The following is a 22,545-nucleotide window of genomic DNA, read 5'->3' as shown; positions in this document are numbered from 1 at the left end:
AGGGTACGGTAAGACATGAGGGAGTTTGCTGAGGAAATTCGATCCTGTTCTGAGCCACCCATCGAAAGTAAGCAGGAATTTGTGGTTGTACAATTTCCCATCTCCACTTTACGTATTCACAGAACCAGGCTTTTCTTTGCTCACACGGGTGTGGCGACATATAATAGCGGTTACAACTAATAAGGGGACCTAAAGAAGTAAGAAATTTATAGTCTTTAGCATCTTTCGTTCTTACACAAATGACAATTATATGCACACATTTACGACGTTTTATTCCTGCATATTGTTTTACTCATAAACATTTAGTTGATTCGAAAACTTCACCTGATTTCCCGCACTCCGGCAGTTGTATGTTCGCAAAATGTTTCCTAACTATTCTGAAGGCTTTTTCCACGACAGGCTGTAGATATATATTTACTCCAGTTAATAGGTTGTTGACAAACCCGGGAAACAAATCCAGATTACATCTTGTGTCAATCATGTTTTTCACGTTGGTCGCGAAGGCGTTAGAGGATCTGAAATTTAACGAAATTAAAAATTAAAGTTATAAACATTGAGAGCTGCAATTTTGGTCATAGTGCGCTCCATGGCGGTTCATCTCTATTGTTTGATACCTAGTTAGGTACCCAACGGATCGACTTTGACCGAAAGGTACCACAAAGTGGAAATCTGTGTGCCTGCTGGTGTAAAAGCTAGCACAGTGCCGCTAGCAACAGCTGCACTGATGAGATTTCACAGGTCCAAACATTGTGTACACCTGTCTGCAGCTCTCAATGATTATCATGGCTTTTTCGCACACATGCAACTATTACGTTATTAATAAAAATGTTATTGACAGAATGTTAACCACATTTATAAATTTTGGCCCTCACACGCATAGTTGTTGTTTCGTTGTCGCCAGATTAAAGTTTGTCCATAGATCAAGACTTGCTGATGTGAAGTTTCGAATAAAACCTTCGTCACACACAGGGTTGGACAAATTACCGAACACAAGATCTTCAACACGTGGTAATGGTGGAGAGTAACCGTGTATTGGACATATGGAATATTTAATGGTCTCTTTTATGGTCGTTAATGATCCATGCAATCCAAGCAGTTTTTCAATCAATGCAAAAATATCGTCGAATGTTTTTGTAGTAGTAGAATATTGCCTAACAACCTATTAGAAATATATAAAATAAAATAATTATTCAATGCACAAATCAGGGTTTAATTTTACTTTAAATCTACTACGACACATGAAGCACATACATAAAAGGATTGTTAAAATATACCGACAAAATGGAAGTTAGTATATACCCTGTACATTTCACGAATTCTCTCATAAATATCAAAAACCGTGAAGCAGGATCCACTGAGGCATTTCATTCCAACACCAGCCATGCATGACGCCATCTCGTCAAGGCTGCCCCTGAAAAAAAATAGTTACGCAGCAAATTTATTGCAAGCTATCAATTTGGTAAGGTTTGTCACTGCATAAATCGTACTTACAAACATTCATTTTGGTTGAGATAAGGAAAACCGTCGAAAAGTGGTTTTGCACATTTTTGCACTTCATGCAAAGTTTGTAGTAAAGAACAGTTGGGAAGTAACTTTATATCTAAAGGAAATGCTTTTATTAAATGTTTCCAAATAATCCGCTATTTTGGGAAAATTAAAATAAATAACTTGCCATCTTTGGTATCTTTTGGGCAACCAAACGGTTCTCTAAATCCGTTGCACCAAGTGCTGTTGCAGACTTGATATGTGCAATTAAGATATGTTTGTCTGAGATAATTGGAGCCCAACTGACAAAGATCCACGTTTGCCAAAGTCTTGTTCAAACAGATTCCGACTTGTGTTGTGACTGTCAACGAAAACAAGCTGAATGAAAATAAGTTGGTATAGCCAACATGATAAATATTTTAGATGTTTTTAGAAACAAACTTACCATTATCTCCATATTCGTTTGTCAGAAGTTCGTACTTTACGCAAATTTGATCTAAGTATTCACATTCTACAAGCGTCATGTTATCAAACACAATTCTTTTGTCAGGAGCTTGAGACAGAACACCAACAAAACATCCCAATGGATGATCTGGCCCGAAAACTTTAAAACAAACAATCTTTCATTTTTCATTTTTTGTAATTCTTTTATTGGATTTGAATTTTGTCATATTCTGTGGTTGTTTACTATTACCAGTTTTGAAACACATTATTTTTTTAGTTTGACGTATAAAATATATGCCTACTTTTAAGATTGTATATCATTTTCGAAATATGTTAGGATATTGTCGTTTTCGGTTGCTACTACAAATTACTTACTTGCTGCCTTTGATCCAGTTACTACTAGAATAATTACAAACAAAATATTTTTATTCATGTTGGCATCAAGCATCTGTTTCACAACGTACTTGTTAAATCTTAAGTCTGATGTTTTTATTTAAAGGTATGATTGCCCTAAATTCAACAAAAAACTTTGGTATTGCATTCGCCGACGTGCTGTCTACATATTGTGGCAAGCACCCTTTTTTAATAGCACTTTCTTGAATCAACTTTACGTTTCCAAAAACATGACTCTAACGAAACCTGTCCAACAATTTAAGCTATTTTAGAACTTTGAAATGTTTGCCATCCTAATTTGATAAACAGCTAGTTGCATAACCTGCGTGAGAGTGCTTATGTGTTGTCTCTATTAGCCACCACAGACGGAATAGCGCTTCCCGCAATTGAACCAAGTAACCTCATATTACATTTTTTCTTTTTTTGTCTGATATTCGCAGTTTCGTGAACTCAGTGATTTTACGCTGTTTAAAGGTGTGAAGCAGATTTTCAAAGAAACGTGAATTCCGTGACTTTGGCATCGTATTTTTTTTTATATGTTGTTAATAATGTATAAAGATACAGTTATATACAAAAGTTTGTACGTGCCCTATGTTACTAATTCAAACTTTTAATCTTTCAGATTTATCAATATTTTTCTGCCAAGCAAACTAACACGATAGCAGTCTTGCATGATTGCCTGGGTTCCTAACAAGTTCAGCGGTTTCCTGCCGAGCTCACGCACCAGGGTATTGACTGAATAGAGACCTCGTACTGAAATTATAATACACCTCGTATTTCTACACAATTTCGTATTTACTGTTGCTATTTTATCACTAAATATGAGGTCCTCTACACACAAATTTAATGCAAAGTGGTCAACAAAAACGAAACTCATTTATAGCGTTTATTGCGAAGGACTATGGTCCCATTTGGAAAATTGGCTGTTACCACTAACAACGTTTCCCCGAAATGTTTACTCAAGGATATGCCTGATCAATTTCTAATTGAGTGCATCTGATTTTAATTGTAATTAGGAGTCCTTATAGGTGTTCAATGTAACAAGGCACAATAACAATTTTCTAAAATCACTTTCTGATGATGAACATCGGCCCAAGAAGGTATTTTTCGATCCATGCCTGTTTTACTGAATCTGTGACGTCAGACTTCTTCTCTTTTGCTCAAACGCATTCATCCGTAGCGTCAGATGATAAAGTTTGGAACGACAAACGAATTGTTTGCTTTGCTGTTTTACTGTTGTAGATTTGTGGCTAAGATGCAATATAGTTGGAAAAAGGGCACATTCGCGATTTGTTTTTTTGTTAAACATTCTTTCACTTTGTTCTAACAAAAGTCGGAAACTAGCAAAGATGCTAATATGTTATATGTATAGGTGGCGAAACTTTGCAATCAGTACGTTAGAAGCAGAATACTTGTTTTTATGCCTGCATGAAAATGTATTGAGACAACATATCTACTTCATCAAACAGATAAATAGGATCGTTGTTAAACTGACCAATATGACTATTATAACGCAATTGTGCAAGTTGCTGTGGACTGGAGGGCTTGTTACTTCTGCACTGCTGGTAGACTTGTTGCTGTCAGTGGTTTTCTTATACGCTATGTGGAACTTCGTGCCCGCTTTCATAAGGAAGTACAAGCTGACAAAACACCTTGATGACGCTGCTGGACCATCTGAAAAACATTGGTTTTTCGGTCACAATATAAAGGTAATCAGTGGCCTGAAGACGTTATGTATAACAAAGGTTTATTGCTTTAGACAGCATGCCAAGTATGTCAACGTGAAAAGGTACTTCACATGTACCCAATTCACACGTTCTACTGTCACTACAGGCTTTATGATAAAGTCTGGGAGAACTTTGAGTCCAAAAACTTTGATGTAAACCCGATGTAACGCATACTACACCTATTCAAAGCTATTTTCGACTGGATTGCTGAGAATCTATTTAGTTGTTATATGCATATCTACTTGAGCGCTGCAAACACACATACTGCTAAGAATATATGGTAAATGTTTAATTGTATGTGATCTAAAAGGTATCATACAGCACGGCATAGCGATCTTCCCTATCAAATGCCGAGGACATACTTTGCAGTATGCACCAACACAGACTGGTCTTGATAACGCTGCCAAGCTTGGTTCCACCCACCCGACAATGTTTAACTTCTGGATGGCACCTTTTGTGACGTCATTAAACTTATTCCACTCAGATACAGCAATATCGCTTCTTTCCAGTGGTGGTATGAAATTATCGACAAACTCAGGTTACGCATTGTTGTGCTTTAATAATAAACCACTTTCCACATTTAGCACCAAAGAACGAGTTGATATACGGAATGTTTAGACCATGGATAGGTGATGGTTTGTTGACGAGCAAAGGAACGAAATGGAAACGAAACCGACTTTTGTTGACCCCCGCTTTTCATTTCAATATTTTGAAAAAGTAGGTGGTCTGCAACTGCATAGCATTATCGCTTGCAAAGTGTCTGAACCAATTGAAGTTAGTTAAATCTCTGTCTAGCTTTGCACACATACTCACCATAGGTCGGCGAAATGTTGCTCGAATACGGTTAAAAGACAAACCCCGTGCTCTGTATGATTTGCACCATTCGAATTTTCACCATGGTTGTTTTACATTCCACAACGTAAACCTGTTATAAATTATAGCCAATACAACCTGAATTAAATATACCTAAACTTTTTTCTGTTATTTATTTATCGCAGTTACGCAAAAGTTGCAAACCAAACGGTGACAACAATGCTAGACAAGTGGGATAAGTTCGTTGGTCGTCCCATTGACATCACTGATGACGTCAGTTTGATGACGTTGGACACCATGTTAAAATGTGCAATGTCCTCTGACACAAATTGTCAGCATGTCAGGTTTGGCACAACATATCTGTTGAACTGTTGTGAGATTAAACCGCGTTGTTTGTTGTAGAAACGGCCATCCCTATATAAAAGCCATAAAAGAAATAGCTTTGACAATAACTAAACGTGCTTCTACGCCATATCTCCTACCTGACTTCATCTTTTGGAAAACCTCCCTTGGACAGAGATTTAAACACAACTTAGAAGTTGTCCATTCTCACGCGGAAGAGGTATCGCCCAAACAACATTCTTTTTGCTTTAAAATGTATTTTTTACCTGAAATAATACTTTTTTGCAAGATTATTGATGAAAGACGAGCTGCATTGCGAAAAAATTCAACTGACCAGGAGAACAGCCCAACGACAGACGAATTTAATTATTCGGGAAGCGCCAAAAAACAACTTGACTTTCTTGACATATTGCTTCAGACAAGAGTATGCTATTTACAAAGAAAATGCCTTTTTGTATGCATTGTCCGTTTAAAACTTGCGTTTAGGATGAAGATGGCCAAGGTTTAAAAGTAAACGAAATTCGGGACGAAGTTGATACTTTTCTTTTTGAGGGACACGACACGACTTTCAGCGGTATTAACAATTTGTTCCCTTATGAACTTAACCTGAGAAAACAACCCGTGGTGTCACAGGTATTTCTTGGGCTCTCTACAATCTTGCCAAACACCCAGAGTTGCAAGAACGGTGCAGAGAGGATGTGAAACAAGTGATGGAAAACGAACTTACAGTCAAATGGTAAAATTTAGGTCAATAGTTTCCTTAATCGAAAAATGCTTCTTTAATTTTTTTTCTTTGTGTGACTGACAGTGGTGGGATTCAAATGTTTCAGCATCCGTCTTTTTCACTAGCATTATGCCATGGTAACCGCTGGAATACAGTGCTCGAAATAAAACATAGACCTATTCAAACGGTTGTTAACAACCGGTTCGCGTAATAGGTCATTAAATTCCAAGAACCGGCTCGTACGAACCTGCCGGATGCCACCACTGGTGACAGATAGTGTTTAACACTAGCTGCATTTAAAAACATAGATAATACCGTCATGTAAAACGACTTGCAAAGGTATACAAAACTAACAAAGGTAAATGCGTTTCGTTCTTATCACAGGAATGTTCTCTCAAAGTTCGACTATCTGACAATGTTCATCAAGGAAAGCATGAGAGTTTATCCTCCTGTAGTTTTCATTGGAAGAACGTTGGACAAACCCATGACGATAACAAGCAAGTTGAACAAATATTACGAGACGGTGGTGCCCAAAGGAGCAGACTCCGGTGTCCTTATTTATGCTCTTCACCACAATGAAACTATGTGGGAAAATCCATCGGTTAGATTCATTACAAATATATTGTACACCCAATCCAGTGTTCATATAGGCTTGCACAGTGACCACAAGTCGGAACTATAGTGTATTGAAATACCATTATTTTCAGGCTTATAATAGGCTTGTCATTATTTCCTTTAAATTGCTGCCGTTGTTTGTACGCAATAGTGCGAGCTTGCTTACAACCAGCTAAAAGATAACAAGACAGCAAGCCACGCCAGCTTTAACAAACTATAGGCTCATATAAGTCACATAAAATGCTTGAAAACTCAATTTATGTTTGTTTAACAATGTTCTGTTGACAGGAATTTAATCCGGAAAGATTCACGAAGGAAAATATTGCTAAAAGACCCCCACACGCTTATCTACCATTTTCTGCCGGTTCCAGGTAAGGTATTACGACCAGTAACAGACTTGAGCATAATTTCCATGTAAAAAATTGAATTAACAAAGTGGGTTCCATTAAACCCTAGGGCTCTATAAAAATATGTTAGGTTCCATGAGCTGCTATGACCGCAAGTTGGTGATTTCTTGTCAATGTAATCAACATTGCAATGTTACGCGTACAAAAAAAGTTTGGGAAACACTGAATTAGGGCAATCACTAATAAAGCCCGATTATAATTCAGAAACTGCATCGGTCAGAACTTCGCCATGAACGAAATGAAGATAGCGCTTGCCCAAACACTTCAACGATATCGCTTGTACTTGGATGAAGAAACACCTGAACCTATAATGCAACCAAGATTGATCTTGCAGAGCAAAGACGGAATTCACGTTAAACTAAAACGCTTACCCAATTAGTCATTCGAAATTTATCGCAATAAAAATTTAAATTCCTTGTTCGAAATTTGTTCAGGCATGGGCAGATAAACATCGGCCCATGTGCTACTAAATTGGTGTCTATTATCTAGCGAGCCAAATGTGATAGATGTAAACCAAGTATTTCGGTTATATCCAATTTATGGTTTCAGTCCTCTAAATTAAAACATTTGTTCACATATGTACGATACAAGAGTATCTAAACCTCAATGCAATTTTAGAGGTGGTGGATATGCGACAGGTAATTCGTAATATTTATTCTCATTATATGGCGTTTTACTTTGGTTCCAACATGGAATTACAACAAGCTTCTTTGCGGTCGTAAAGTCACATGCTGTTCGCAGACACGAACAATAGTTAATGAACAACATATTGTCCCTTCATACGGCCCGTTGAAAGTTCAAAAGTTAATATTTACAGAGTTCGCAACGACGCAATGACATCGCGAGTTTTGTTGCCACGTATTTATTTGGATAGTTTGCAACGTGAGCATTTTGTTGTGGTAAACGACGCATTATTTGCAAAGTTTGTTCTAATCCTGCAGCAAGCAAATGATGGAATCAACGCTACATTGCCGAACACACATCTACATTAAACGACAGTTTAATGATATACAACGTATATGAAAACAGTTCCTGATTGGAACAGCTAATGTAACAAAATGTTGCCATCTGCAACTGGTCAAAATCCGATAAACAACTGATTGCAAGGAAATGCTCTGCATATTCGGCAAGGGAAAATTGAAAATTACGTCAGAAACTTGTCTGCAGAGGCAAACGTGTTTGTCGGTTAATGCTCTAAAAAAATGTCTTTTGAACTTTGTACCGAATTGTGCAACGTTCAGTTGTTTGCCAATGGCGGATTCGGGTTATACGAACATTGCGTAACAACGAAGTTGAAGATTGCAGCACTACAGAAAGAACTTGGGTCATTGCAGAATGTGCACGGTTTTTTGCTTATTACCTGGACGTTATTCCTCTTAAATTAATAAATTAAACAGTTTTGCAAGTGCCCTAAACCATCACAACACAACGATTGTCTAGACTTGCTCGCAATTTCAACATGCACTTCACAAAGAAGGGAAAATATGAATTCATATTGAAACGTTTTATCTTAAACCTTACATTTGTGTTGAAACATTGTTGGGTTGCTTGCTGTACGCTTCGACTGCGGCCTGTTGCTGTTCCGCCCCTCTCTTTCTCCATGCGGCTGCGGCCTATTCTACTTGCTTGTTAACCCAACAATGAAGCACAAGCTACCCATAGTGAATAACGGTGGTTTCTGTAATGGAATTTACAGATTGAATATCCTTTTTGTGTTAATTTTACCGATCATATGTGGAACAATATCATAATCTACCTTAATATGCTGGAATTGGTAGAAATTTTAATTCCAGGGATATGTTCAACGTGCAGAGTTTTATTTGTTGAAGTCAACTCAGGCTACATTACTTCAGTTACGTCATTCAGTCAGTAAACATAGTCGGATAGGAAAGGCTGTTGATTCAATCTAAGCGATTGAAGCAGACTTACCCCCATATTGTAGTGTTGTCTACTACATTATCAGCAAAAGCAATTTTTGAAAGAATAGTTTTGACATTTTACAGTAAAAGGAATATCGTTTAAACAACAATATGCTTTTTTGTCCATAACTTTGGACTTCAGCCTAATTATCGAATAAATCAAGAAGATTTGAGGAAAATTTGTTTGTAGCTTTTACTAATGAAAATAACTGATGTCTTTGTCCAGAATAGATTTTCTACAGAAGTGTAACCAAAATGCCTGTAGCTTCTCAAGTACTTGAAACCTTTTCGTCAAGTGGTTTCATCACTACGTCATTGTTGGTGGACGTGGCCATAGTATTTTCCACTGTTTACTTCGTTTGGAATTATATCAAACCAGCTTATCGGTCTTACCAAGCTGGAGAATCGTTGGATGCGAAGGTTGGGCCTTTGCCGAGGCATTGGTTCTTTGGACACAACAAAGTGGTAAGTTATCTGCAGTAAAAAGTGCTTCCTATTTACGCAAGATAACGATCGCATTTGTAGTTCTCCCACACGCATGAAGGCCTTATCAGAAGAGCTGAAATAACTAAAAGTCATCCAACCATGTTCCAGCATTGGCTTGCCCCGTTTATCACAACTTTGAATGTACATCATCCAGACACAGCGATAACTATGCTTTCTTCGGGAGGTTTGTTGTTTATTTATTTTAAATCAAACGTAAGGAGCATCCTTAAAATGTAGTTTTGTGGCACGGTAAAAAAATCATCTAAACTATTTTGCGAATGAAGATTATGAGTAAAATTGCTTGTGTAGTTGCGAACGTGACATAAACTTGTGCAAACAAATGAACATTTAACACGTGCGTGTCTGCAGTTGAGGAGTTATGTCGACCTTTATACTGCATTAGCAAACCACCCTTTGATGTTGTGTTAGTGACTTACTCATAACTTCATGGGAACTTATTTATAAACGTATTTTAAATCACTTTCCATTGCAGGGGTTTTAACCTTGGTTAATAGAAGTGGTTTGGCAACAAATTCATTTTCAAACTCTCCTGTAGAATTGTTAAAACTTTGGTCCCATTGAATGCCTACTGTTTGAGACTCTTTTTTTCGTAAAAGCTGTTTCAGGAAAGCCATCTTGGCTTGTGCAACATTTGACCGCATGGTGTACGAACTACCATCACGTAGCCTACCATGTTTTATGACCGCTTATAACCAACCCTTGCAACGCAATTGTTTGCTGGAAAATATAGTTTTACAATGCCATAAATATTTTGTGGCGGTAAACTGATAAGTCAGGTGTTGAGTTGAAGTAATTTGTGTGCGCAACGTGATTTAAAAACTGTTTGTTATGGCGATGTTGATCGACCCCAGCAGTGGAAATAATTCAAGTGATGTTGTGTCGTGGTGGTGGTAAAACATCAAACGATTGTAAACCTATGCAATGGTGAAGTTCATCAACGATTGAAACATAAGACTGCATGATTGCCGTTTATCGATATTCCATCTCAGGCATTCTTGTTGACAAAGTTACATCAGGCTGCAAAATGTGTGATTCTGTAGGGAAATTTTTGCAATTGCCCCAGGATGCACACAGTAGGCGATAACTAGGGTCAAATATGAACTAGTTATTCCGACATAGTGAAGTAAACATTTCATAATCCATAAACATTACATTTAAACTGCAGCACCTAAAAATGAAGGGATGTACGGATGCTTAAGGCCTTGGATTGGAGACGGATTACTGACTAGTAATGGTACGAAATGGCAACGACATCGTCATTTACTCACGCCTGCCTTTCACTTCAGCATTTTAAGAAGGTTTGTTGAATATATTTGGTGCCATAATTATAAACACACACTTACGAGTATAGAGTAGCCAATATACTGATGAACAACTGCACTGTGATAAAAAAATTAAAAATGTATTTTAGTTATGCCAAAATTACAAACGATTGCGTGGATGTGATGCTTGACAAATGGAAGGATGTGACAAACTGTTCGTTCAACATCAGCAATGACGTCAGTCTGATGACGTTGGACACCATGTTAAAATGTGCAATGTCTGCTGAAACCAACTGCCAACTCGTCGTGTAAGATATAAGACTTAAACAAATAATGTACTGATGTTTGGCTGAAATAGAATTGCCCGATATGTATTTGCAGCGAGGAATATATTTGCAAGGACTTTACGGTTTCACGACCACAATAAACCCTTGTCCATGTGTGTAGTCAACAGTTTAAAGGATTTATTTGCCTGTAGGGACCACCCTTTTATTCATGCTGTGAGAGAACTGACGAGAATTGTGACAATTCGCCTACAAACTCCATACCTGTTTCCCGACTTCATATTTTGGAGAACTTCGCTGGGAAAGCAGTTTAGGAAGTGTCTTGATATTGTTCACTCACAAGGAGATAAGGTAAATTTGGTCAGATTCAGACAATAAACTAACACACTTGAAAAGCATACACTTGAACAAACGCCGAGAAACTTTTGCTAATGTGTCTCTGACATCCTCAACCCATTTGTTACACAGTAAAAAAAATATACAAATGTCTGTATAACACACTTATGATATAAGTCATGTCGAAATAATCTCGGTTTTCAACACGCAGTTAATTGAAGAGCGACGTGCAGCCCTGAAGGAACGACCTTTGCAGGAAGCATCCCAATCAGAAGACGATTTCATGTTTAGCAGCAAGAAAAAACTTGACTTCTTAGACATTCTGATTGAAACAAAAGTGAGATTTTTTTCCACAAATTGATATTGTAAAGTTTTTATTTCAATCCACAAAATGGTTATTTCTAAATACGAAAAATGGTACCTGATCAAAACTTTTGTTGAAGTAGGACGAACACGGCAATGGTTTGTCCGACCTTGAGGTCCGGGATGAGGTCAACACTTTTTTGGTAGAAGGGAACGATACAACGGCAAGTGGTAAGTGGTAACATTTTACTGTATTACTACTCGACCAAGAGTTTCCTATCTTATTCTTATTATGTCAATACATTTGATATGACTGAAACAGTAATATCGATTTAGGAATATCTTGGGGACTCTACAATCTCGCAAAACACCCAGCAATTCAAGAGAAATGCAGAGAGGAAGTTGTAGCAACTCTTCAGAACCGCCACACAATTGAATCGTAATAATATTGTGCATGATATGTGTGACGATGGGAACTAAATTATGAAGAAATGTGCTTCTGATTAATGTGGAAAATTATTTTTTGCCGAATTTTTTGAAATAAGGTTGCCTTTTTCAATTCATGTTGCAAAACTTTTCTTTCTTGTTTTACAATGACCCATCGTCACACAGAATGCTCCACATGATAATATAGGTTAATTTATCAATGTAAAGTATACATTAATGTCCATTTACTGTACTCGTGTTGCAATTATGATTATTTTATTGTAGGAATGACCTACCAAAGTTAGTTTATCTCACCATGTTCGTAAAGGAAAGCATGAGACTCAATCCCCCTGTTTACATGATCGGAAAAAAATTGCACGAACCTATGACCCTGAAAAGCAAACTGAACAAGTATTTCGAAACTGTGGTTCCCAAAGGAACAAATTCATCATTGCATATATTCGCACTTCATCGAAATGAACAGCTTTGGGACAGACCGACGGTATGAGTTTAAGCTTGGTTTAGTTGATAACTTTCTATCCAGAAGATTTACCTTTCTCCTTAAACATAGGAATTTGACCCGGAAAGATTTACAAAAGAAAATATCGCCAAACGGTCTCCTCATGCCTATTTGCCTTTCTCTGCTGGGTCAAGGTAACTTTTCATAAAATTAAGATCTGTTGCTAAAGAATTTTATTATCCAACACTGTTTGCGACAGAAACTGTATCGGTCAAAATTTCGCCATGAACGAAATGAAGATTGCGCTTGCAAAAACTCTTCAACGATATCGCTTGCACTTGGATGAAGAAACACCTGAACCTATAATGCAACCTAACCTTACTCTACAGAGCAAAGATGGAATTTACGTTAGGCTAGAGATGTTATAATTCCACTTGAAAAAGGACTGTTTAAAATGTGTTAACCATTCATGCAATTTTGTTTACCAGACATAATTCAATTTCTATACATAAGCCATTAGCAACATTGTGAATTAAAAAAGTACTAGTTTTCAATTGTAATCTTAACAGTCAATCAAAAATATTACTATCACGATTATCTGCGCTTTGCATATTAACCATCATGGAGAAATGACTGCTGATACATCTTACTTTTTGTTCATATATCAATTCAGAAAAAGTAGGATAAGCACCTACTATTGACACATCAGATAGTTTAAAAACAAGGAAACCATTTGATGGTAAGAGCCTACTTCGATTCAACCTGTTCTACTTCATGCTGCAGTGGGTGGCATTTTCAGAATATTTTTTTGTCAAATTTTGTCATTACCATTATAGCCATCATGTTGATTGGCCTGTTCCATCTTAACCAGCAGAATAAAGTCAAATCGAGCGATTGTTTTCGACTATGTTATAGAAACAGAGAATAAGAATAAGACAGAAGTTGAGGAATCAAATAGGCGAAATTAATCTTTTTTTAAGTATTTTCCACATATTTTTTCAAACCAGTTTATACCGTAATACTGATAAATAAAAAAATAACCCGTGCCGAGACGTTGGTTCTTTTGCCACAATGTACAGGTTTTGACTAAACTAAAACATATGATCACTAACTTTACCAACAAGTGATAGGGACGCAAGGTAATTAAAAATAATTTTTTAAATTTAAGTCCCTTATTGTGCAATACAGAGCATTACTGTCACAATTAATCCTCATAACTTGCCCCTCGTTAGAATACACTTCCGACGTTAAACCGCGGGAAAAAGGCACACTGCCCGCTCGGACAGTGTACATCCATTGCGCTCTCGGATTAACTTCACTTTAAAATGAACCGCATGTGGCATGGAATGCATTGCCAGACAAAGCCTAACATGTTCTCATTTGTTAGTTTATTTTGTAACGACGCTAAACTGCAGTTTTATAGGGAAATTATGCACATATATAGAGTTCCGCCATAGATTTGGAACAGTTATCTGTAATAGATCAATATGTCGAATATCACGAAAGTATAGTTATTGCACACCGGTTACGATCTACATAAATATTTGACTAAAATTTACATTTTGGACATTGTTTTCAATAAAGGTACTCTTTGGTAGAAAACGGTGGCAGAGGTGTGGAAATCAGATAACTCCATATCGGGCTTTCGGCCTGTTAGAGGATCAATGTAGTCCTTATATTTTAATTCTTTTAGAACAGAAAATCCGCCATTTTCATATATGTTCTTCTTCGTAAAGCCGGAAACAGATATTGCTGCAATATATTCGCACTGGGACTTTCTTAAAACTTTTAACACTTTGTCTCTGAGAACAACATTTCTCCAAAGTCCTAAACCCATGTACCGAGGGTCTGTAGCCCCCAAAACTGGCATCAAAATCTTGTCAGTTTTCAGATCTTTCAGCAGGTCTCGTTCCAAGAAATTCATAAATCTTCGCATAGACATAAACCTGGGCGAACCGCTGGTATCCTTTTCAAGAGTCTGAGCATTTTCAACATATTTGTCGTGAACTGAATACATCATCACACTAATTAGTTGATTGTTGACCTTGCGAAAAAATCCGAAGGACGCGTTGTCATTTATTATTTCAGATACACGCACCGTATCATAATCCCCAATGTCTTCTCTTGTGAGTTTAAAAATCTTTCGTATTGGGTTTTGCATGGTAAAAAACTTTTCAATAAAGTCGACTGTTTGCGAAAGATCTTTCATTGTCAAAATCCTGCATTCGACGTCAGAAGTTCCAATTGCCTCTTCAAACCTATCTCTGCTTCGTACTTTTGTTTTCTCCATTTTCAGTTACTTGATTTGTCCCAAGCAAAAAGGGCCCTTATAGTATTGTAACTGTTTAGGTGTTAACTGAAGAACCCTGATAATGAAATATTTCCTTTTTTATTAGGGAAACGTTTAAGAGCTACAGTAGCGCAGTCCTTCAGCTTTTTCTCCTTGTTTTGTCATAAAATCCAAATTAATTTAAAAAAAAACAAGATTATTGTTCAAAAATTTTTTAAAACCCTACTGCACAAAAAATATTTTCGTTTGTTACCCAGAGTTGTTTACTTATTGAATCCATTCCCTGTTTTCTATACTTACAATTCGACAGCTACCAGACAGAACACCAACTCACGCGATTTCGTAAGTTGATCAACAAAGCGTAAACAGATCAGCGCGAAATTACCGGATGGACTGTGTGATGAGTAATGACCAAAGTGTTCCAGCTGGCCAGACCCTACACGTCAAACGTTTGTTTGCCAAATGGTACAAAGGTCAGTTGGGTGCCCAATGAACATTCGGTTAGTGGTCCACATAAGTTCTGAAACGCGTGTCAGCGGTTGGCATGCTTATCATAAAGTTTTCGGATGACCTTTGTACCCAAGTCTTGCATGTATTTTACAAGCAGATTGATTGACATGTCCCGCTGTTACAATAATCAATAGTGAATCATTCGATTACTTGCCTTAATATTATTAATGCGCTATCTCACTCAAAGTAAATCCAATACTAGTAAAGCGACAAAAAAACCGTCATATAATAACAGTCGGACTCAAAATAAGGCGCAACAAAATAAGTACGAAATTATTCTCTGTTTCTTACCAGTTTAAATATACGTAGATCTCTTGACAATGTATTTGCCGGCTATCTTTCTCACAGCATACAATGCGTCTCACCGATTAACGTAACTTTTTTTTCATACAGTACACTACATACAGTACAGTTTTATAGAGAGTATTTTAAAGCCTCAGTATTTATGCGGTGATCAGGTTGTTAACATGACAACAAATGAACATGTCTGTTTCCACATATAGGACTGATAGCTTATAAAGGACGAAGGTGTAAAAGAAGAAAGAAAGAATTATTAGAGGTTCCAAGCAGTGGTTGTTACCCTGCAGGTACGAGTTCGGTGATAGTAAAACAAAAGGAGAGTGCAAAGACGAGACAGAAACAAACAGATAATTGCTGCGACTACGCGACAAAGGAGACTTATACAAGAAATAGCGCAAGTTGAAAGACGAAAAGCAAGCAAGATAACTAGCGATGGCGTCAGAGAAACGGGGGTGTAAATATAAAGGAGTAGATAGCAGTTTCGAAAGACCAAGTTTAAACAAAATTTAAAAAAAAAATTAAATTATGACAAGCCAAAATCCCTACAATAGTTTGTCTTATTTTTTAGTTCGGATTATGGTGATTGAATTTTATTTATGATATTGCGCCGACTTTGATTTCAGTTATGTGTTAAATAAATAAAAAAAAATCCGTTAAAAGTGGATGTTACCCCGGAAATTTAGGAATGCGGTACATAATTTTATTAATATATGAGCACCGGCACATATCTTCATTTGTCCCAATAACAGCATTGACTTGACGCAGCAATAATATAGAATAAATTGAACATGAAAGGTACTGATATGTTTCATAAACTGACTTTAAACAGAACTGGAAATGTAAATGCACTGCGATTGTAACGAAGACAAGGAAAAAGAAATATATTTGCTTTATTTATGCAAATGGAAAACCATAATTTAAATGTTTTTTTTGTAAGTACAGTAGACTAGGCAAAATAACATTGGTGGACTTTTTATGATTTCGGAAAGTTTTCGCATGATTGCCCACGTTGCTACACGCTAGCATTCAGGTGAATCCGGTACAACAGAATCAATTGTTGTGAAGGTGAACTAGGTGTACTGCGGCTCTTGTTTATCTTGTTTTGTTTGGACCATTCTTTTCAAGTACTTCGGCGTCATTTTAGTGTCTAGTTGTGCAATCCAAACCGTTAAAAAGGAAAATTTACACTTTTTAATGTTTTGTTGTATGATAATGTTTTGCTGTTGACCGAGGTTGGAAAGTTTGCTTTTTTATCAATTTTTTTTTCGGCGAAATGTTATTTGCGCGAATTATCAGGACGTTTTTCGTATGTTACTGCAGTAGCAAATTTTTGCAGATTATTTTCGCAAAAATAGTATTCCCAACATTTTTTTCAATCTGGCCTAGGCTGCAGAAAATGGCCATCATTTGCAAAGTACATTTGACATGTGGGAAATCGTTTCTTTTTCTTTTTTTAGGTTTTCTCAAAAATAAATTTATAGGTCCAATTCTGGAGACTGTCATCATGGTGTTAAACTGACTGGTTTGTAAAAAGTTTCTATATGCTACTTGGCAATGAATACTAGCACAGCTGGAGGTCCTAACAAAAACAATTCAAATACGAAAGATGTTGAAGAAATAACAGCATCTGTCTCAACTGTGAATATTGGAAAGGATGGTGCTGGTGATGCAGTAACATCTAGTCGAAAAGATGCAAATTGTATGCAACCATCTTCTGTCGGAAATCTTAACCTGCCTCATTTGACAGCATCTGCTTCATCCTCGCAACCTTCCACTTCCCAAGAGGCACAGCTTATTTCTATAGGTCGTGTGGGAAATAAAATATGCTTAGCGGACCTCGAAATTCTTTCGACCATAGGTAAGCTTGATTCTGAGGAAATGCTTGAAATGTTTCATAACATATTACCAGGTTAAAGTGGCATGTTATGTTTGTGAATCAAACATCAGTATATATACTTATGACTTTAAACAGATTCTGCAATCCTATATTACATTGTAACCTGTAAGTTGAATACTTGCAAAAACGTATATATATATGAGTTTACCTTCAGGGACTGGTACATTTGGAAGAGTGGTGTTGGTAAAAGAAAGGCACAACAAGGAATATTTTGCACTGAAAGTGATGAAAATGTCGGACATAATCCGTTTGAAACAAGTGCAACATGTCAAAAATGAGAAAGTAATTTTGAGTCAAATACAACATCCCTTCATTGTCCAACTGTAAGTTTTAGGTCAACTGGAAGTTCTACAGTGTTTTCCAACCAGTGATACATGTACCACCAAGGGTATGTGACAGCCTCCTATACGGCTGTAAACAAGCACATCTTGGTTGTTACAAGGTGCTGTAAACAAGCACATGTATATATGTCCAAAATTGAGTGGCTGGCAAAGAAAATAAAAATAGGTTGCATCTTACTGTGTTTGTTGTTGCCTAATTTTATTCGATTCTGAAACTCAAATAGATATACATCTGATCGAATTATTGTGGGGAATTGGTGGTACGGATCCAATGTGGTACGTGACCACAAAAAGGTTGAGAAACACTGGCTAACAGTCATCTCATTGACTGTCTAGCTGAATTTATTTTGTTTAAATATATTGAGCTTTATAAGGAAATATATTTGCAGAAAGAATGTAGACTACATTGCTTTATAGAAAAATGCATTTGTATTGATTGAAGACTGGCTGTTTTTCATTTTGGACAAATAGTTTTTTTCAGTTTTATTTGTCTTAAAGGCACATCTATTGTATGTTTAAAACATATGTGATATCATATCATATCACTGATATGTATCGATTGAAAATGGTTAAATTATTGCTTGGGACCACAAAACAAATAGGTATTTTATTTTTGTCCAGCTATTGGTCACACCATGATGACACTTTCTTGTATATGCTGTTGGAGTTTGCTTGTGGAGGGGAACTCTTTTCCTACCTAAGGAATGCTGGTAAGCTGATGTTATTGTAAACAGTGAATGTATCATATGGAGTAAAGAAAGACTATTTCTAACTTGGGAAAATCTTTCATTTTATAACCAAATGAACTGCAACAAACCTAAAGTGTTGTGGATGAAATGCTGCAATTTACATGGTTGATAATACATGCTTAATTGCTTAAAATACAAATGCCTAAAGGAGAGGAGAAAGCAAAAAAAGCATAGGCATATGAATGATACAATGTTGATTTTTAAAGTTATTTCTGTATATATAAATTAGAAAAATCACTTTATCGTGTCTGTCATAGTCTTACAGAATCATTTGTATTCTGTGGTGCCTATGCAATATCTTGACAGTAAATGTTGTGGCATTAACTAATTAATGTGTATGTTTCATTTCATATAAATATCTTGTCTGTGCCAGAGTGCACTGCTAAAATCAGTCCCATGGGACACCCTGCAACCTTTCTGTAGTCCCAGGCCCAAGTCAAAGTTTGTGAGGTGTACTATAATATTATTTATTGTACATTTCCGAACATTGCAGTGTGTAACCTATGTAAATACAACCATGAACAGTTAAATGCTTGTTTTGTCACACTGAAACACATTGTTATACGAAACAAACTTAATAATTGACAAACATAAAAAATAATAATCACAAAAATCATTTTGGAGATCGCAGTTAGCCCATCAGCATAGTGTACTCTGCAGGCCATACAGTTGTACAATTTGCAACGAGGCTTGCTGACACCTGATATATTGATTTTGTATCATAAAATATTGACAGCCTTTGGAAAGCAAGATAATACATGTTTAAAAAATTACAGAATATATGTATTATCTAGGCACACAACAGTTACCTATTGTACAGTGTACACATGATACATTTGTTTTGCAAGGGATATTTAAAGGAGCAATCTCACATTTGATCAATGTGTTGTATTTTTTGCGTAGGTCGATTCAACAATGCCACTGCTCTTTTCTATGCCTCAGAGATTGTATCAGCACTGGAGTATTTGCACACTCTTCACATTGTATATCGTGACCTCAAACCAGAAAACATTCTTTTGGATCGAGATGGCCATACAAAGCTCACTGATTTCGGTTTTGCAAAGAAGGTTGAAGATCGGTGAGATATACTTCTTCTTGTAGTCATGACTGTATTGTTTGCTGGGGAACTTGTATATGTTGCTATAAACTGTAGGGCCTATTGGCCGCAGGATGATCCCAACAAGAGTTGTTTTTTAGGTTCAAACAGTTCATAACAGTTAAGTTAAATTTCGTTTTGAATAAATTGAAACATTTTAGGGTCATGGCATTTTTCCATATGAAAACTAACAATGCACACTGCTTTTTCCTCCCAAACTGAAAATAGTTTGTAAATGTGCATTTCCACTAATAGTCTGTCAATCTTTTTGGGTCTTTACAAACATTTCTTTTTGTGGGTAAATTTTATGGTGATGTTGATGATTTTATTAGGACATGGACGCTATGTGGAACACCAGAGTATCTTGCTCCTGAGATTATTCAAAGCAAGGGACATGGAAAATCAGTTGACTGGTGGGCACTTGGAATTCTCACTTATGAAATGCTTGCAGGGTAAGTTTTCTTAAATCTACATGGGGTGCATAAACATATGGTGTTTCACATATAGCATATGTGCCTACAAGGCAAGACCATATTGGGCATTTAAAAATGAGTAAGCTTTATTTTACAACATGACTAATGTATGGGCCCAGTTGAAGCAAATTTTAGCAATTTACTGGAGAAAAGGGCCCATTATGTCTCTCAGCTTGACTCACATAGCTTATTGGTTGATAATTCTTAAATCTCATTATTGTGCGTTGGTTGTATTGTGCAAGGTTTCCTCCATTCTGGGATGAAAGCCCATTCGGCATTTATCAAAAGATATTGGTTGGAAAAGTGGATTTTCCTAAAAACTTGGATGCTTCTGCAAAGTAAGTTATGTTTTCAAATGCAGCTGTGGGCTGGACAACATGTAAATTTTTTTAAAACAATTTGTCAGTTGTTGCTATTAAAGCATGCATTTTGCCTTTCGTCAGAGATCTTATAAAAAAGTTGCTTGCCCATGACCGTACACGCCGTCTTGGCAACATGAAAAATGGTACAGAGGATGTAAAGCGTCACAAATGGTTTAAAAATATTGATTGGGATGTTGCTTCAGAAAAGAAAATGATTGTAAGTTGGTTTGCCTTATTGGTATGCATCATAATTTCTGTTCAAGTTGCATGGTTACCTCATTTGTATGTAAGTATAAGAATGGCAGTATGGGTGTATACTACATATGCATATATATCCAAACACAATATTGTTAACCACAAACATTTAAATTACACTGTAATTTATAGAGTCATTCAAACCATAAGTTTTTTTTGCTACATATTTTACACTTGATGCATTTTAGCCACCCATAATACCAAAAGTAAAACACAGTGGAGATACCAGAAATTTTGAAGACTATCCCGAAGAAAACTGGCAGGTTAAAGTTGTTAACATTAATGCCTATTATGTAATTCTTCCTTCGGTTAACCAGAACTAAAAGTTCAAAATTTTTGGTTGTTTTGAAGCATTTAAAAGCCCTTGGTATCATAAAATATTCATTACATAATTCATTTTTTTGCAGACTACCAAACCAGTTAGCTCCAAAGACATGGCCATTTTCGCTGATTTTTAGTTTGTTGTTTCAAAAAGAGTTTTTAGTGGTGTGTTTCCCATCCATTATAAATTTTAAATTTGTTTTTGATTTCATTCTTTTACTGTGAGCGCCTTACTTTGCCATGTATTAGAGAATTTTTCATCAAGTCTTCAAACCATTGTTTACCTGATTGCCTTATTCTTCCAGCTAAATGTACACACATAATATCTTTCATGTCAAGGTGCAATGCCACTGCTTACACAGATTTTACATATGTTTATCACACATTTGTGTATTGTCATAAAATATAACAGGTGTTCTTTGTTGAAAACAGGTACTACAAAGTGTATAATATCGTTTAACTTTACCTAAGGCCTGGTGTGGCTTAAACTGCTTGTGAATTACATCTGTTGGTCAACAATATTTTGTTCACACATTTGGTCTTCAGGTTTCAAGTGGGCTAAGTGTAAAAGTATGCTAGCTATTTACTAACAAAAGGAACCTAATTTATATACTTTATTATTATTACGAAAACAGCATACAAAATATTTAATTGCCATGCATTTGCTATTGTCGATGAACTGGCACACTACCCTGTGCAGTTGCTTAATTGATGGAGATTTAACATTCACCTCAGGCGTTAAGGTGTTCTACCAACTACATTTGTGCTTTTTGTCTTATATCTTTTAGACAAGGGTGGCAAAGCAAAATCCTAATTTGAATTCATTTACTTGGTCATAACTTACTCAGCTGATGAAATTTCGTCTGGTACAAATATGTGAAACTCTAACGTGTTGTGCCTATTTTTCAAATTTGTTGTTTGTGCTTTTGGAAATGACGTGTAATGTCATATCACTGTAACAGCTTCATGATCATTGTACTACATCACCTGTTTGGACCCTCAGCTCCGACCCTTTTTTTGCCTTTTTGTGAAAAGTACCCACTTGTTTTAAAGTACATTGTTCCAGTCTTTTCATTCCCGAATGCCTTGTAACTGTGTGTTAGTTATACTTGGTGCTTCCTTCATTACAAAAGTTGGAATTAATTTTATTGTTTATGATTGTGCTCAGTGGGATGTAGGAAATACAAACCCTAAGCTCCTAATTTAGTTTTTTGTCGATACATTATAATTTACAACGATCTTACATTCGCACATTAGGGGTTTTCCTGTCTTCCTCTCACAAAGTGCTATGTAAAAAAAAGAGACGCGGTGATGTCTAAGAAAAGGTGATTCTTATGCTTTGCATAACTAGTAGGGCTTCTACCTCTTAACAGTTGCAAAAGTTACATCGTTAGTGTATCATTAGGTTATATTCATTAAAACCTCGAATACATGATTTGCACCAAAACAGCGCCTCTAGTGTCAGGTCGGGGTCAGGGGTTAAGTTGTGCTACGCGAGCGAAAT

The 22,545-nt window shown here is 36.4% G+C and overlaps 3 protein-coding genes across 6 annotated transcripts; all 3 read left to right on the top strand.

Annotated features, from left to right (window-relative positions):
• The first annotated feature begins 3,797 nt into the window (after positions 1-3,797).
• LOC145908467 (cytochrome P450 4F6-like) lies at positions 3,798-7,329 on the top strand. Of its 3 annotated transcripts, none has more exons than XM_082995755.1 (11): positions 3,798-4,031; positions 4,419-4,563; positions 4,634-4,766; positions 5,048-5,206; positions 5,265-5,424; positions 5,494-5,628; positions 5,691-5,778; positions 5,838-5,940; positions 6,313-6,529; positions 6,832-6,914; positions 7,155-7,329. In XM_082995755.1, exons 1-11 carry the CDS (start codon positions 3,822-3,824, stop codon positions 7,327-7,329), a joined length of 1,608 nt encoding a protein of 535 aa, XP_082851881.1. In that variant the 5' UTR covers positions 3,798-3,821. The 3 variants fall into 3 exon arrangements, with proteins under 3 accessions (XP_082851881.1, XP_082851884.1, XP_082851883.1); XM_082995758.1 differs by having other exon boundaries at positions 3,873-4,031; positions 4,360-4,563; XM_082995757.1 differs by having other exon boundaries at positions 3,873-4,031; positions 4,156-4,563.
• A 1,770-nt stretch (positions 7,330-9,099) lies between these two features.
• On the top strand, positions 9,100-13,232 carry LOC145908468 (cytochrome P450 4F4-like). The gene is made up of 11 exons (XM_082995759.1): positions 9,100-9,334; positions 9,395-9,539; positions 10,542-10,674; positions 10,788-10,946; positions 11,117-11,273; positions 11,470-11,595; positions 11,705-11,792; positions 11,898-12,000; positions 12,273-12,489; positions 12,559-12,641; positions 12,707-13,232. The coding sequence occupies exons 1-11, from the start codon at positions 9,125-9,127 to the stop codon at positions 12,873-12,875; spliced, it is 1,590 nt and encodes a 529-aa protein (XP_082851885.1). The 5' UTR covers positions 9,100-9,124; the 3' UTR covers positions 12,876-13,232.
• Positions 13,233-17,008: 3,776 nt separating this feature from the next.
• LOC145908125 (cAMP-dependent protein kinase catalytic subunit PRKX-like) lies at positions 17,009-22,178 on the top strand. 2 transcript variants are annotated; one of them, XM_082995317.1, is made up of 9 exons: positions 17,009-17,405; positions 17,599-17,767; positions 18,407-18,495; positions 19,438-19,612; positions 19,963-20,082; positions 20,346-20,441; positions 20,547-20,682; positions 20,909-20,983; positions 21,128-22,178. In XM_082995317.1, the coding sequence occupies exons 1-9, from the start codon at positions 17,102-17,104 to the stop codon at positions 21,176-21,178; spliced, it is 1,215 nt and encodes a 404-aa protein (XP_082851443.1). In that variant the 5' UTR covers positions 17,009-17,101; the 3' UTR covers positions 21,179-22,178. The 2 variants fall into 2 exon arrangements, 1 of the variants encoding a protein (XP_082851443.1); XR_014402942.1 differs by having other exon boundaries at positions 20,547-20,983.
• Positions 22,179-22,545: the final 367 nt, after the last annotated feature.

The sequence above is a fragment of the Ascidia mentula genome, chromosome 7, assembly GCF_947561715.1.
Source record: "Ascidia mentula chromosome 7, kaAscMent1.1, whole genome shotgun sequence".
Classification (NCBI taxonomy): Eukaryota; Metazoa; Chordata; class Ascidiacea; order Phlebobranchia; family Ascidiidae; genus Ascidia; species Ascidia mentula.
The sequence above is the reverse complement of the archived record's forward strand: the minus strand, read 5'-3'. Positions and strand labels throughout refer to the sequence as shown.